Here is a 17,237-nt window from a genome sequence, read left to right as displayed (position 1 = left end):
TAGTAATTTGACTGGTACTTAATTGTCTGTTACTCTAGCCTCGGGAAAATTACAATCTGTGGGCTATGTCATTGTTAAATTAAACGAATGCTGCCAGCAGTATCACACCACCTACTCGACTCCATCCACCAGTTTTGTGATCTGTTATAGTGTTGCATCTCTCTCTCTCCCTCCTCTCTCTCAGGATGGCTCGTGTAACGGCCTGCAGCACTATGCAGCCCTGGGTCGAGACGTGATTGGTGCCACCTCTGTGAACCTTATTCCCTGTGAGGTGCCCCAGGATGTCTACAGCGGGGTGGCACAGCAGGTCAGTCAGCCTGGGCACCAGAGGGTGCAGTGGGCAGGGGTTCCAGTTAATGCTGGGGTGGTTGAATCACCCTTCCCTTACCACCTGATTCAGATGGGTTGGGTTAAATGCGGAAGACACATTTCAGTTGAATGCATTGTAGTAAAACCCTTTCCCTTATACTGTAGTAATAACACCAATGGTCAAAACAGCTTGGCTGTAATGCCCAAATTCATGTTCTATTTATCTTCCTATGTCCTTGAAGAGTGTCTTACATTATAGAGCTTCTTTATTCGTTTACTTGGGTGGTTGGACTCCTAGAGAATGACAGTCTACTTGTTCTTTTTCCTTAGCACAGTCTATAATAACAGCACCTGCTCTCTTCAGCCTTACATCAGGCTTACTTTGCCTCTTTGCCCCAGAGCTCCTCTTTGCCCCAGAGCTCCTCTTTGCCCCAGGGCTCCTCTTTGCCCCAGAGCTCCTCTTTGCCCCAGAGCTCCTCTTTGCCCCAGGGCTCCTCTTTGCCCCAGAGCTCCTCTTTGCCCCAGAGCTCCTCTTTGCCCCAGGGCTCCTCTTTGCCCCAGGGCTCCTCTTTGCCCCAGAGCTCCTCTTTGCCCCAGGGCTCCTCTTTGCCCCAGAGCTCCTCTTTGCCCCAGAGCTCCTCTTTGCCCCAGGGCTCCTCTTTGCCCCAGAGCTCCTCTTTGCCCCAGAGCTCCTCTTTGCCCCAGGGCTCCTCTTTGCCCCAGGGCTCCTCTTTGCCCCAGGGCTCCTCTTTGCCCCAGGGCTCCTCTTTGCCCCAGGGCTCCTCTTTGCCCCAGAGCTCCTCTTTGCCCCAGAGCTCCTCTTTGCCCCAGGGCTCCTCTTTGCCCCAGGGCTCCTCTTTGCCCCAGGGCTCCTCTTTGCCCCAGAGCTCTTTGCCCCAGAGCTCCTCTTTGCCCCAGGTCCTACAGCCCAAGGATTCTGCTCTGAACAAGCGTCTCATTTTAAGGGGAAATAATTTGAGGCTAATAGTGAGCCTATTGATTTTAGCACCGGTGGGAGTGGAGAGTGTTTATGCTGTGCTAAAAAAGCACAGTGCGGCCATGCCAAAAACATCAAGCCTCATTTAACTGGAGCAGCAGAGTACATTGAGGAGTTCTCAATGAGCTGGGCTGCCCGTCAGAATAGTGCTGTGTCAGTGCTCTCTGCTCCCTCCTACCTCATTGTCCACTCACCCCTGGGAGCTCTGATTAGAAAGCAGCTGATGAAATCATCTCCGCTCTGAGTCCTAGGGAGGAGAAGCACCTCCTGTACACACAGGGCCCCAATCATCCAGGTTACAATGTTTACAGGAAGTATACACCCGGTGTAACTTTAAAGTGATTGCAGTTCATTGATTCAGACTGTACACTTGTATAACTAGTACAGCAGGTTCTGTACAGGCTATACAGCAAAGTGCTGCTAAAGCAATTGCTCTATTGAGGCAGTGTGGTAGCTGTGTCGCAGGCACTGATAGTCTAAATCATTGTATTGTCTGTAGCACACTGAGTCAAAGTGGTGCGCTTATGCTCCCAAATGATGCTCTGTGCCTGTCAGTCAGTGAATGATACTAATGTGAGTCAGTGCAATTTCCTTTGGACAAGATGACAATGTGTTTGGTCCTCTCTGGGTTTTATAGGTGGAGGAGTTCCGTGTGCGCGATGCTGAGAAGGGTCTGAAGATCGCCCAGGTGCTGGAGGGCTTCATCAGCAGGAAGGTGGTGAAGCAGACGGTGATGACGGTGGTGTACGGGGTGACGCGCTACGGAGGACGCCTCCAGATAGAGAAGAGGCTCAAGGAGATTGATGACTTCCCCAAGGTAAGGCCTACGAGTAGCCTCCAGTACCCCAGTGAGGACAATAAAGATTGGTTCCATTTATCCATCCTCGGGTGTTGGCTAAGCTATACCATTATACTAGTGTGTACTGATACCACGATAGTATCACGATACCAAAACGTCATGATACTTATGATACCAGCATTTTAGAATACCGTAGTACCATTTCATATGATACTACCAAATTTTCGTTTTCTGTTATAAAATGTTTATATATTCAGTTGATTTGAAGCAACAGCCACCAGTCTCTGGTATGCGCCGGTCCAATAATATCCACTTCACTTTCATGTTGCAACTGTAATCAGCCAGCAGTATCCCCTTCCAGCCATCACTCACATGCCTCTCTCCGTCCAAGCTTCCTGCACATCTGTCCCTCCATCAGTTTTGTAAATATCATTTAGGGGATGCAGACCCTGATGAGTCTTCTGGTGTTACATTGGAGCAGAGCGTACAAAGTTGGCATCATTTCATTGACTGTTACCAAGAGCACAGGCTAGTCTTAGTAAGGTTCACTGTCATGCGCAGCCTCTAAGTGCCAGAGAGGGGAAATGGACAGGCATGCTTGCAGCTTTACAGCAAAGAAAAGGCTCGTCTCTAGCCTAAACGGTTACAAAGAATATGAGCCATAATAACGGAGATAACTTTTATAACTAGACAAGTCAGTTAGGAACAAATTCTTATTTACACTGACGGCCTACCGGGGAACAGTGTGTTAACTGCCTTGTTCAGGGGCAAAACGACAGATCTTTACCTTGTCTGCTCGGGGATTCGATCCACCAACCTTTCGGTTACTGTTCCTGTGCTCAAACCACTAGGTTACCTTCCCCCCCTTCTACACCATCTGACCACTTCAAATCCCCAAAGAGAGCTGTTGTTGGTTTTATGATGTCACTATGAACTTTCTAGATGAATACTTAACAGTATTATATAACAATCTCCTATATCATATGACTGTGTTACGAGAAATGGCATACACAGCGATACATTCCCAGGTGTGTCATACTGATGAATGATGTCATTCACTGTATAACCTTCTATGATAGCCATTGATTTTATTGATCTTTAGGTACCTCACACAAGCACGTAGGTCTGTTATAATACAGTAGCAAGGGTGCCCCCCCCCCACCCCCAGCATTCAGAAATTCAATTTCTGTCCCCCCTAGAGTTTCTTTTCTCATAGCCAGAGAGATGTTAACATTTGTAATTAGTTCAACAGGGAATCTGGGAACAGTGCAATGGAAAATTATTACTACAGTGAAACGAATGGCTGGGGAAACCGTCTGATCAGATTGAGATTTATATACCACTGTAATGTGACGATCGTACTTCTCATAACCTTTTAGTTCAACGCAGCAATATCACCATGAATTTAATACCCCTATTCTCAGTCAAATTCTATGCCAAAATCATTGATACCTATACAAATGGTAATTGTCTCATCATAACCTACTGTATTATGGTAATTGAAAACAGTATGGAGAAAGCCCCCCCAGTTGATACAATCATACAGTTGAGTATGTAAATGTGGTGGTTGGGATGTCATTAGTTACAATAGTGTCAGGGGTAATGAGAGTGCTGATGGCAGTTCTGTGGCCTCACAGCCTGTCTAAGGGGCCCTGCTGTGGTAGGGTACAGTTAAACCTCTGTGCTCCCCCAACAGCAGAACTGGGTAGGAGTTGGGATAGACAGGCAGCAGCTGGGAGCTTGTGGAAGAAAGCTGTGAAAACGACCCAATGATTTCAGTTTGGCTTAGATGCATATTTTATGTGGTTAAAATACTATCCGATTTTTTGACGCTGTTATGATAAAGACAGCACCTCTGCAGATGGTATATAACTGAGCATTGCATTCTCTCAAGATGCAGAAATAAAGATATCATATTTCTCCAGTCCAGTCCAAATTTTGCCTACGTTTGGTGTATCATTTTACTCGAAGAAATGCTTAATTCTGCAGGAGTTATTATTGAGACTGCTGCCTTATTTGCACAGGACTAGTATTACTACAGGATGTTCTTTCTCTTTTTTCTATCATTTTACAGATATGACGGAAGGCTGGAGTTTTTTTCTACGTGTGAAGATATTTCAACAAGTCCAGGCGATAACACTGATATCTCAAGCTTGGTTACCAAGTTTCTAAACCTTACCAAACCATATTTGATATATATAGTGTCACCATTATATTAGAAATGAGCAAGTGTGATGATAATCATTAGGATATTTTAGCGATCTACAGTAGAAGATATCCTAATTGTCCCCCAGCCTTCAGATGTGAGCTAAACAGTTAACTTGGTATGTGTTTTTAGGTTATAGATGAGGAAGTGAAATTGTTCCAAACGTTGTATGCTGCTTTGCGATCTACTAACAGCAAGGGTTGCATTAAATAGACACAATATTTTTTTATAAAGCATTTGGCAAAGTTCAATTAATTTGCGCAAAATAATTCACTGAAAGTTGATACATGTAGGCCCTTCATATATAGGCTATGCACAGCACTTCGTTCAATTTATCGAATCAGTTATTGTTTTTTTGCTCAAACCGCGAGCAATACCTGGCAAACTCAGACATTTATCTCAAAACACAGGGCTGTCGATTTGCACGGGGCCAGTATTAATCAGAGGACTTTGGAGTTTGCCAAAAAACAATAGGTTATTCTGGTTAGTCAATGTCCAGATAAGCCCTGAAGTTTAAGTGTATGCAATAATACTAGAGAGCCTAAAAGAATTAAATAAAACCTCAATGTAGCCTATATAAATTGCGCAATAATAAAACATTTATGGATTATCGTTTCTCTTTATTCAACCCTCCCGCCACCCACCCGCCCTTCAGCCACACAACATTTAATGACCCTTAACCCATCAGCGTCTATCAACTAGGGCTGAGCAGGTGATGGTGTAGACCTAAATCAACATGTTGTTTTTGCAACAGTATCTTCTAAATCAAAAAGGAATATGTGAAGAAAGAATATGTTACCTACATGAAGTAGCTAAGAGAAAACATTCAATGTAGCCAAAGATTATAGGGTCCACTAGGAAAAACGTATCAACACTTAGGTTCCTACCCTATCACAATCACTCCTCCCTGGCATTTTCATTTGTTGTCATGTCAAACAACACTGTATTCAAAGTGCCCACTATTATATTCTAACTATAGAATTAGAATAATCATTATATTTCCATGATTGCAACAGTTCATCCAAGGGTTTTGCTCTAAATCGCAACATTTTGTTAAAAATAAAGCCTTGATTGTTTGCCCATATCTTGCAGCCCTACGTGGCAGTGTGGAAATTATCTCAAATGAGTGCAGGAAATACAGAAATATATGAAAATACAGAAAATAATTTTTGGTTGAATTGAAAAGGTATACAACAATCAGAAGGGAGACAGACCCATTTTAATCACTTAGAATGTATGTGTTGCCACCCTAGGGTCACACGCTACTCCTAAAGTAAATTTAGAACTTTTATTATTCAAAGATGTTAAATATTGTAATTCCGTCCAATTTTTAAAAATGTATTTAAAAAAAGTGATATGATATTTTGGCCATATCGCCCAGCCCTAATACATGTATCAACCCATTAATTGTATGGAACAGACCATCATTTACCTTGTGGAGTTCCTCAAGGTTCTGTACTTGGTCCTTTTACTCTTTTTGAATATGTGCAAATAAATGAGTATATAGATGTGCTCGATTTGGATATATGTATTGTCCTGCCATTGAAATGTGTGTGTTGTGATTGCAGGAGTATGTATGGGATGCCTCTCACTACCTGGTCCACCAGGTGTTCAGCAGTCTGAAGGAGATGTTCACCGGCACTAGAGAGATCCAGGTACATGACACACATTACTAATATATCCATTTACCTGCTGCATATGCTGTCTCCACAGTTCACCCAGTGCACAAAATGAGTGTGTGAACGTATTATTAACGACTAATTTACTTTACTATCAGCGCAATAGCCGTGCTCGTTCATCATTTTCATTCCCTTTATAGTTCACATACATTTAGGACGACATTCACCAGCACCTGGTGTACAGTCTCATAAATTAAAACCATAGGAGTGAGAATGATCAGGGTATCCCACTGTTTCTATTAGCTCACCAGGGGGTGAGGGCAGACATGAAATATCCCCCCTTCGCCTCGCCCCTGCTCCCGGTTCATCTCTAAATGGGTCGGGTCCTGCTGGGTCTACACAGCAGTGGCTCAAGGAGAGAGCAGCAGTGGTTAAGTACATGATCAATCCCTCTCTCCTCTTCCTCTACTCTCTGCCTCGGTAAGGGAGGAGAAATAGGAGCGAGGGAGGGAGAAAGAGGGCCACAAGGAACACAGACAGTCTGATGAATGGGCAGTGGATGATGACCTCTGGGACGCTAATATGGCTTCCATTCCTAGACAGTCAATCTGTGTGAGAGAGAGAGAGTGAACAGACTCAGCAACAGCCAGCCCAGCACTGTAATGTGTCTAGTGTAGTGTTTGCAAGCAACAACTGTCCACCTGTTTATACAAAAATGCTCCATCTGTTGGCACTGGATAGAACTAATCACGGAAGAAGCTGCATCTAAGTTTAAACTGATCATACTTTCAAGCTGCTGAGTGAATGTAATATGTGTATTTTCTAAAAGCAATTTCACAAACATCCTAATTTGAGCAGAACATATTCCATATGTACTCACCAGTCAACAGTAGATGACGAAAGTGATTTGAATCCCCTAGCTCTGATGTGTATCTACAGTAGCTGGCAGCAGAGCAGTTGCATGCTGTGACCTGTAAGTGGTGTTTTAAGTGTCCTACTTAAGCTTCACTGAGTGACCACCTCTCCTCCAATTAGCTAACCCGTGGCGGGGCCCTCTGTTTCAGGACTGGCTGACGGAGAGCGCCAGGCTCATCTCTAAGTCGGGCAGCACGGTAGAGTGGGTGACACCCCTGGGCCTTCCCATCATCCAGCCCTACCACCGCAGTCGGACACAGATGGTAAGAGTAAATGTCACTTACTCTAGATACTTAAGATGTTGCTTAGTTGGAGCTCAGAGAAGCATAAAGAAAGAAGTATTTATTGAACATCTACACCCAAGCGGTGATCCTTCCTTTGTGTCCTACTACACTTGTGTTTACAGTAAAGGCACCCTGTGCTGCTGCACTGTTATACAAGCTCATACATGTCAACTTTGCACTTTTCAAAGAAAATATGTGCATATTTATACAATATACAGTACCAGTCAAAGTTTGGACACACCTACTCATTGTGTCAAGTTGGCTGGATGTCCTTTGGGTGGTGGACCATTCTTGATACACACGGGAAACTGTTAAGCGTAAAAAACCCAGCAGCGCTGCGGTTCTTGACACAAACCGGTGCACATGGTAACCGGTGCACACCATACCCCGTTCAAAGACACTTAAATTGTTGTCTTGCCCATTCACCCTCTGAATACACAATTCATGTCTCAATTGTCTCCAGGCTTAAAAATCCTTCTTTAACTCCTCCCCTTCATCTACACTGATCGAAGTGAATTTATCAAGTGACATCAATAAGGGATCATAGATTTCAACTGGTCAGTATATGTCGTAGAAAGAGCCAGTGTTCTTAATATTTTGTGCACTCAGTCTATGTGTTCTGTAGACTAACCAATCTGGCTGTGTTCACCATTAATGCCAGTCACATGTTATCTGGAGAGGTCATGAAAATAACAAGCAGACTAGGGTCCCTCGTAAGGTCCCCTTTCCCCCCTAATTGAGACCAGTGTCTCTCTGTGAGCTTGTTGTTTGGTTATAGTGGTGTGTTGTGAGCTGGTAGAAGGGCCTAAAAGCAGTAGCCAATTACAGGGCTCTCTTCACCTCACCTGACCTCTGCTGACCTCACTGACAGACTGGGGGCAGCGGCCTCTGAAAGGTCTCGTGCTGCCTCGTGGTCTTGTGAAACAATAAGCCAGCTGCAGCAGTGGCTTTGCATGCTCCCTCTCTTCTTCCTCCTCCACCCCCTTTCCTTCCCCCTCTTTCTCTTCTATCTATTCTCCCCTTCTCTCTCTCTCTCATCTGCCTCTCTGCCTGCCAGGCAGTATTAGGAGCCAGAGCCCGAGCTCAGAGGTGGTTATGTTGTGTGGAAGTTTAGGCAGAGCTGCTTCTTCTCACTTCTGCTGAAAGCATCTGGCTGCACATCTGTCTCATTGGCACCGAGGTCTCTGTAGCATTTATTGTCACTGAGCTGGCCAATATACGTCCTGTGGTCAACACTGGCACTGGTTCCACCAACCCAAGCCCAAGCCTCTGGAGAAGGGTGTGGCATTAGGGCACCTGAAATTGAGAGTTGCTTAATATTGGCTATGTATGCATGTGTGTCTTTGTTCTTTTGCCACATGTTTTACATTTCAAATGTCATTCAAATCCAAGGAAATGTGTAACTCCATTTTGTCTTTGTGCCTGACACCGCCTTGTGGTTGAACAGGAGGGTGTGGCAGGGCTCCCCTGTTCCGAACACATGAACCAGGTAATGGGCAGAGGGCACAATGACTCTACTTTGGCACAGCTCTGCTTATCATCACTGCAATGCAGAGAGGGCTGTGACTTCTCTACCCTTTCTTGTCCTCTACTCTCTCCTCTCGTCCTCCAGAATACAGTGCACCACCACCACCAGGCCCCTGTCTGTCCTTCAGGCCTGTGCTGTCAGCCAGTCAGACAGCAGTGATGTCAGATGGCACCCTAATAGTCTGAGTTAATCTGACGGCTACTATTCTGCTGCCCACTGAGACAGAGGTGCTGCTAAATCAAAATCAAATCAAATGTATTTATAATGCCCTTCTTACATCAGCTGATTTCTCAAAGTGCAGCCTAAAACCCCAAACAGAAAGCAATGTAGGTGTAGAAGCACGGTGGCTAGGAAAAACTCCCTAGAAAGGACAAAACCTAGGAAGAAACCTAGAGAGGAACCAGGCTATGAGGGGTGGCCAGTCCTCTTCTGGCTGTGCCGGGTGGAGATTATAACAGAAAATGGTTGAGATGTTCAAATATGACCAGCATGGTCAAATAATAATAATCACAGTAGTTGTTGAGGATGCAGCAAGTCAGCACCTCAGGAGTAAATGTCATTTGGCTTTTCATAGCCGATCATTAAGAGTATCTCTACCGCTCCTGCTGTGTCTAGAGAGTTGAAAACAGCAGGTCTGGGACAGGTGAACAGGTCCAGTGAACAGGTCAGTGTTCCATAGCCGCAGGCAGAACAGTTGAAACTGTAGCAGCAGCAGCACGGCCAGGTGGACTGGGGAAAGCAAGGAGTCATAATGCCAGGTAGTCCTGAGGCATGGTCCTAGCGCTCAGGTCCTCTGAGAGAGAGAGAAAGAAAGAGAGAATTAGAGAGAGCCTACTTAAATTCACACAGGACACTGGATAAGACAGGAGAAGTACTCCAGATATAACAAACTAACCCTAGCCCCACGACACAAACTACTGCAGCATAAATACTGGAGGCTGAGACAGGAGGGGTCAGGAGACACTGTGCCCCCATCCGATGATACCCCCGGACATGGCCAAACAGGAAGGATATAACCCCACCCACTTTGCCAAAGCACAGCCCCCACACCACTAGAGGGATATCTTCAACCACCAACCTACCATCCTGAGACAAGGCCGAGTATGGCCCACAAAGATCTCCGCCACGGCACAACCCAAGGGGGGGCGCCAACCCAGACAGGAAGATCACGTCAGTGACTCAACCCACTCAAGTGACGCACCTCTCCTAGAGACGGCATGAAAGAGCACCAGTAAGCCAGTGACTCAACCCCTGCTTCAGAGCTCGGGTATTTTCTGTATACCAGGGAGCTAGTTTCTTATGACAAATGTTTTTTTAGTTTTTAGGGGTGCAACTGCATCTAGGGTATTGCGCAAGGTTAAATTGAGTTCCTCAGTTAAGTGGTTAACTGATGTTTGTCCTCTGGCGTGCTTGGGTAGGCAGAGGTGTCTAGAAGGGCATCAAGGAATCTTTTCCATGTGAATATTAAAATCACCAAAAATTTGACCATTATCTGCTATGACTACAAGGGCCGATAGGAATTCAGGGAACTCAATGAGGAACACTGTATATGGCCCAGAAGGCCTGTAAACAGTAGCTATAAAAAGTGATTGAGTAGGCTGCATAGATTTCATGACTAGAAGCTCAAAAGACCAAAGCGTCTTTTTTTTTTGTAAATTGAAATTTTCTATCGTAAATGTTAGCAACACCTCCGCCTTTGCGGCATGCACGGGGATACGGTCACTGGTGTAACCAGGAGGTTAGGCCTCATTTAACACAGTAAATTCATCAGGCTTAAGCCATGTTTCAGTCAGGCCAATCACATCGAAATTATGATCCAGTGATTAGTTCATTGACGATAACTGCCTTTGAAGTGAGGGATCTAACATTAAGTAGCCCTATTTTGAGATGTGAGGTATCACGATGTCTTTCAATAATGGCAGGAATGGAGGAGGTCTTTATCCTAGATTGCTAAGGCGAGCACCGCCATGTTTAGTTTTGCCCAACCTCGGTCGATTCACAGACACGCTACTGCAGCTTCTGTGACCCTCCCTCCCCAATCTTCTCTGAGAGAGTTACTCTAATAACATTGCCCCAATTTTGGACTTAATTTTCCAGTGTTAAATGCAGGGAGTTAGTATGAATTTAGGAGGGTTCATAGAGAGGGTGTGTGGGGGTTGAGGTTGTTTGATCTCAGCTCGCAAGGTGGAGCCTTGCAGGCCTATTTGCGGTATATAGCAATATACTGTTATGTTTTGATTTGATCAATATTCTCCCTATTAGTCTACTACCTGGCATTTCCTCAGGAAGTCTGGACTCGGGAGCTGGATATCATCATTCCACTGTGTGATTTCAAGTCATTACATTTTATTGGACTTTTACGGCATTTCTTGATGAAGGTCTTCATAAATCAGGGGGCTGTGTCAATTCTTCTCCTCTTGAATTCTTCTCCACTTAATCGTTTTTAATCACACACCCAACCGTGCTGCCATGCCATCTCACATGTTACCCGGTGCTGGAGAAAACACACAACACAATCTCAATGGATGAAGAATCACTAGACTACTACACTACACTTAACTGCTCTGCCCTACCAAGCAAAAGAGCAGGAATTGCTTCAACAGGTTTTTTTTATTGTCCAGCAAAATACATTGTAGGCAGATTATTGGAGATGTGGTTATCTGTTGTTTTACTGCAAGGTTATTTTTTATTCATATTTACCCTGACCTCTGATATGACCTTTGACCGTACACCCACTGAAATACGTTTCCATGACAATTTATTGTTTTAACACAAACTTGTGTTATTATATTTATTTGGATGTGGCTGTCAATGTCATATAATTTGATACTTCTATCAGCAAAGAACAATAGATAATACCAAGGTCAACAAACCGTAGACACTGCAGCCCAAAGCTCAGTGAAACCAAGGTAAAAATCTGACTTGAGTGATGGCAGTTACAGTGAAACAGTAGTAACTTTTTTCAGTTACTGTAAACATGACCCCCCCCCCCATAGCACAACCCATTGGAGGCAGGATATTTGTCCGCATGTATTTAATGTATAAAAAGGTCAACATTTGTTTCACCAAATGTGCAGTTATTGCTCTTTTGAATCACTAGTCTACACTATACGCTGAACCGCTGCACTCATTGTAACTAAAGACCAAGATATATTTTGTATAATTCTACTAGAAAAAACATAGGCCTATAGCCTATTTTCATTTACATTGCAATAAAATATTAGTGCAATCCATTTGATCAACTTTATTTGTGTATATATATATATATATATATATATATAGTAATAGAGAGTAATTAGAGTAATTACTAAAGTAATTTAGAGTAATTAATAAAGTCCAGTTACAGCTTCTTTTGACAAAGTAGAAACGAAAAAGATGATGATAATAATCAAATCAAAATCAAATGTTATTAGTCACATGTGCCGAATACAACAGGTATAGGTAGACCTTACAGTGAAATGTTTACTTATTAAGAGCCACTAACCAACAATACAGTTTAACAAGTAATTAAAGAGCAACAGTAAAATAACAATAGCAAGACTATATACAGGGGGGTACCAAAACAGTTGATGTGCAGGGGCACCGGTTAGTTGAGGTAGTATGTGCATGTAGGTAGAGTTATTAAAGTGAATATGCATAGATGACAACAGAGAGTAGCGGTGGTGTAAAGAGAGGGGGGGGGACACTGCAAATAGTCTGGGTTGCCATTTGATTAGATGTTCAGGAGTCTTATGGCTTGGGGGTAGAAGCTGTTTAGAAGCCTCCTGGACCTAGACTTGGCGCTCTGGTACCGCTTGCCGTGTGGTAGCAGAGAGAACAGTCTATGACTACGGTGGCTGGAGTCTTTGACAATTTTTAGGGCCTTCCTCTGACACCGCCTGGTATTGAGGTCCTGGATGGCAGGGAGCTTGGCCCCAGTGATGTACTGGGCCATTCGCACTAACCTCTGTAGTGCCTTACGGTCGGAGGCCGAGCAGTTGCCATACCAGGCAGTGATGCAACCAATGGTGTTGAACGCTGATCTGTAGTTAATGAATAGCATTCTCACATAGGTGTTCCTTTTTGTCCATGTGGGAAAGGGCAGTTTGGAGTGCAATAGAGATTGCATCATCTGTGGATCTGTTGGGGTGGTATGCAAATTGGAGTGGGTCTAGGGTTTCTGGGATAATGGTGTATGTGAGCCGTGACCAGCCTTTCAAAGCACTTCATGGCTACAGACGTGAGTGCTACGGTTCGGTAGTCGTTTAGGCAGGTTACCTTAGTGTTCTTGTGCACAGGGACTATGGTGGTCTGTTTAAAACATGCTGGTATTAGAGACTCGGACAGGGAGAGGTTGAAAATGTCAGTGAAGACACTTGCCAGTTGGTCAACGCATGCTCGCTGTACACGTCCTGGTAATCCGTCTGGCCCTGCGGTCTAGTAATTTTGACCTGTTTAAAGGTCTTACTCGTGTCGGATGCGGAAAGCATGATCACACAGTCTTCCGGAACAGCTGGTGCTCTCATGCATGTTTCAGTGTTATTTGCCTCGAAGCGAGCATGGAAGTAGTTTAGCTCATCTGGTAGGCTTGCGTCACTGGGCAGCGCAGTAATATAACCAGCCAGGTGCGCAGGTGAAATTATTCGCTCTATTCCTAAGCGAAAACACCAGTTCATTACCAATTTTAAAATATTTATTGCATAAAGAAATATTAGTGGAAATACATTGCATTTGTAAAGTATTCAGACCCCTTGACTTTTTCCACATTTTATTACGTTACAGCCTTATTCCATAATAGATTTTTTTTTAAATGATCCTCTTTAGCTCTGTAAGGTTGGATGGGGAGTGTCACTGCAAAGCTTTTTTCAGGTCTCTCTGGAGATGTTTGATTGGGCTCAAGTCCAGCCTCTGGCTGGACCACTCAAGGACATTCAGAGACTTGTCCCAAAGCCACTCCTGCGTTGTCTTTGCTGTGTGCTTAGGGTTGTTGTCCTGTTGGAAGGTGAACCTTCCCCCAGTCTGAGGTCCTGAGTGCTCTGGAACAGGTTTTCATCAAGGATCTCTGTACTTTTCTTTGTTCATCTTTCCCTCGATCCTGACTAGTCTCCCAGTCCCTGCCACTTGTTGTTTTCATCAGAACAATGAATCTTTTTTCTTATGGTCTGAGAGTCCTTTAGGTGCCGTTTAGCAAACTCCAAGTGGGCTGTCATGTGCCTTTTATAGAGGAGTGGCTCCCATCTGGACACTCTACCATAAAGGCCTGATTGGTGGAGTGCTGCAGAGATTGTTGTCCTTTTGAAAGGTTCTCCCATCTCCACAGAGGAACTCTAGAGTTCTGTCAGAGTGACCATCGGGTTCTCTCTGACCAAGGCCCTTCTCCCCAATTGCTCAGTTTGGCTGGGGAGCCAGCTCTAGGAAGAGTCTAGGTGGTTCCAAACTTCTTCCATTTAAGAATGATGGAGGTCACTGTGTTCTTGGGGACCTTCAATCCTGCAGACATTTTTTGGTACCCTTCCCCAGATCTGTGCCTCGACACAATCCTGTCTTGGAACTCTATGGACAATTCCTTCGACCTCATGGCTTTGTTATTGCTCTGACATCCACTGTCAACTGTGGGACCTTGTACAGACTGGTGTATCCCTTTCCAAATCATGTCCAATCAATTGAATTTACCACAGGTGGGCTCCAATCAAGTTGTCGAAACATCTCAAGGATGATGAATGGAAACAGGATGCACCTGAGCTCAATTTCTAATCTAATAGCATCGGGTCTGAATACTTATGTTACTAAGGTATTTCTAAAAAAGAAATCTAAAAGCCTGTTTCGCTTTGTCATTATGGGGTATTGTGTGTAGATTGATGAGGATAAAATAAATGTATTACAAAATGTGGAAAAGGGAAGGGGTCTGAATACTTTCCGAGTGCACTGTATACTATCGTCACGTCTATCATTGACACATTATTTGCACCACTACAAATAGAAAAAATAAATGTGGTTGAACGCTACCCTGTTTTGCCTCTACCTAACTTGGTATGAAGGCCCCGGACCTTACAATTTGATTGTCTTTGAGCTAGCTTTTTGTCATTGTGCCCTATTGCCAAGCATGGGGCTGGGAGGGCTAAATTAAATATTGTCTTCCCTTGTCAATAACTTCTCCATTCCATCTACCCCCCACAGCCTACTTTGCCCAGTCAGGTTTACATGTTAAACAGTGCCAGAATTTCAGAGTGGATTTAGTGTTGTGCTCCTTCACCTTTACTGACCATTGATGGGCTAGTTATATACTGATAGCAGTGCTGCTGCTCCCTCTCTTTAGTACTTGCGCTTTCTCTGTCTCTCTCTGGATTTGCTCAGTAGGGGTTCCAGTTCCCTGTTTAAAAATGTCACGGTGCCTGGCCAGATTCATGCAGAACCAGCTTGGATTCCATTAATAGTCTTAAAGACAGGGCACCGCCTCAGATCCGCACCACCACAGTCCTCTTATAGCCAGGACACCACAGCACAGATTTCCTGCAGCGCCTCTACTACTGGAGTGTAAGGATACAGACTGTAGCCCTGGAGTTCATGTTAAGGTCCATATCCTTCAATTTTCTTGGATAAAGGACTGCCAGAGATTGTAATTGATGTGCCAATTCTTAAGTAGAAGCAAGGTGCTTTCTTGGATATATTGTAATACAGTCAGTGTATTTGAGTGTACATTGAATGCAAGGTTTGGGATTGAAAAGCTTTTTGAGTGCAGTACCTGAAATGGAAAAGCTTCTAGGACTTGCAATTGCATTTGTAAGTCTATGGCTTCATTATAATAATACAGTGTATTGATGTGAACCGTCTGTGCCCAACCTGGGTTCAGCTGAAGGTGCTCTTCCCCAATAATCTGTGTGTGTGGTGTGTGTGCATTTGTATGGAATGTTCTATCCAAAGATTTGTAAAGATGACTGATGGGGGGCGCTGTGTTGAAGCCACCGGGCCTCCATCTTGGTACTCCCCCACTGTTGTAAAAAATATTTTGGAAGCTATATAAATCCATTTATTGTCTAAATGTGTTTTTGCCTATTTTATTCTATTACTGACACTTTTAATGCATTCTTTGACATTATATTATGTGAGCTAAACATAAACATTTAAAATGAAGAAATATATACAAACATTTTCCTTAAAGGGCAACTCCACCACTTTTCTTCCTCATTTTCATTCTCTCCATCACAATACCAGTGTCAGCATATATGAAAACGTCGCATTTCTACGTTTTGTAGAAACATTTTTAAAGTTAAACAGTTCTACCTGTTGACATCAAACATTTAACACAGATTAAATGTTTTTTTTTAAACACTATGAGATTCAGGGTGGTGTGGGGAGCAAGGAAATACTCTCACTTGGGCTAGAACCTTGTTGCATGTTTTGAAAATCATTGTTCTTTACTTTTAATCCTATCCTGTGATGTCACAAAGAAGCATTTTTTAGGACTTTTCTTCTTCATGTCTTCATTTTAACCACAGATCATAGAAATGCTGGAGATGATGAATATGAGGTTTAAAAAGGGTGGATTTGCCCTTTAACCCCCTAGAGTCGATGACCACGCACCTGCGGAAATCCAATTAGCATGATAATTTAAAACATTTAAGCTAGAGAGATGTTTTTTTTTGCATTGGATGCGTCTCAGTCCACCAATGTTGCACTTCTGCATCTGCGGTGAAAGCTGACAGAGCGAGAGCGGTGTTTGTCAGACCATGAGACATCCCGAAAATCGGTCTTTTCACAAAATCATCTGTAGCTCCGAACGGTTGGTACGGTTTGTACGGCAGCTCTGAACAGTTTGCCTATAATCTATTATTTCCTCTATGGAAATATGTGACTCTCATGAACGCTATGGTGTTCTCTGTTTTGCTCTAGGATGCCCACAGGCCTCAAGACTCGTCTGAAGGATCTGTGGGGGAAAATGTATGGAAGTACAGTACCAGTCAATAGTTTGGACACACCTAATCATTCAAGGGTTTTTCTTTATTTTTACTATTTTCCACATTGTAGAATAATAGTGAAGACATCAAAACTATGGAATAACACATATGGAATCATGTAGTAACCAAAAAAGTGTTTTAACAATTCAAAATATATTTTGGATTCTTCAAAGTAACCACCCTTTGCCTTGATGATAGCTTTGCACATTCTTGGCATTCTCTCAACTGGCTTCATGAGGTAGTCACCTGGAATGCTTTTCCAACAGTCTTCAAGGAGTTCCCACATATGCTGAGAACTTGTTGGCTGCTCTTCCTTCACTCTGCCGTCGAACTCATCCCAAACCACCTCAATTGGGTTGAGGTCGAATGATTGTGGAGGCCATGTCATCTGATGCAGAACTCCATCACTCTCCTTTTTGATCAAATAGCCCTTATACAGCCTGGTTGTGTGTTTTGGGTCATTGTCCTTTTGAAAAACAAATGATAGTCCCACTAAGTGCAAACCAGATGGGGAAGGCATATCGCTACAGAATGCTGTGGTAGCCATGTTGGTTAAGTGTGCCTTAAATTCTAAATAAATCACCAACATTGTCATCAGCAAAGCACCATCACACCTCCTCATGGTGGGAACCACACATGCGGAGAT

The 17,237-nt window shown here is 43.7% G+C and overlaps 1 protein-coding gene across 3 annotated transcripts in view; it reads left to right on the top strand.

The window, feature by feature from the left end:
• Positions 1–17,237, top strand: part of LOC135512759 (DNA-directed RNA polymerase, mitochondrial-like) — an 87,641-nt gene that overhangs the window by 37,896 nt on the left and 32,508 nt on the right. For 2 of the 3 annotated variants that reach the window (XM_064935104.1, XM_064935106.1), the window contains exons 12-15: positions 185–307; positions 1,944–2,123; positions 5,880–5,966; positions 6,995–7,108. In XM_064935104.1, the coding sequence (XP_064791176.1) occupies positions 185–307; positions 1,944–2,123; positions 5,880–5,966; positions 6,995–7,108 (504 nt within the window). Of the gene's footprint in view, positions 1–184; positions 308–1,943; positions 2,124–5,879; positions 5,967–6,233; positions 6,317–6,994; positions 7,109–17,237 lie in introns of those variants that run through there. The other variant, XM_064935107.1, reaches the window with a different exon arrangement.

The sequence above is a fragment of the Oncorhynchus masou genome, chromosome 24 (genome assembly GCF_036934945.1).
Source record: "Oncorhynchus masou masou isolate Uvic2021 chromosome 24, UVic_Omas_1.1, whole genome shotgun sequence".
Classification (NCBI taxonomy): domain Eukaryota; kingdom Metazoa; phylum Chordata; class Actinopteri; order Salmoniformes; family Salmonidae; genus Oncorhynchus; species Oncorhynchus masou.
This window is presented reverse-complemented; position numbering and strand designations above follow the sequence as displayed.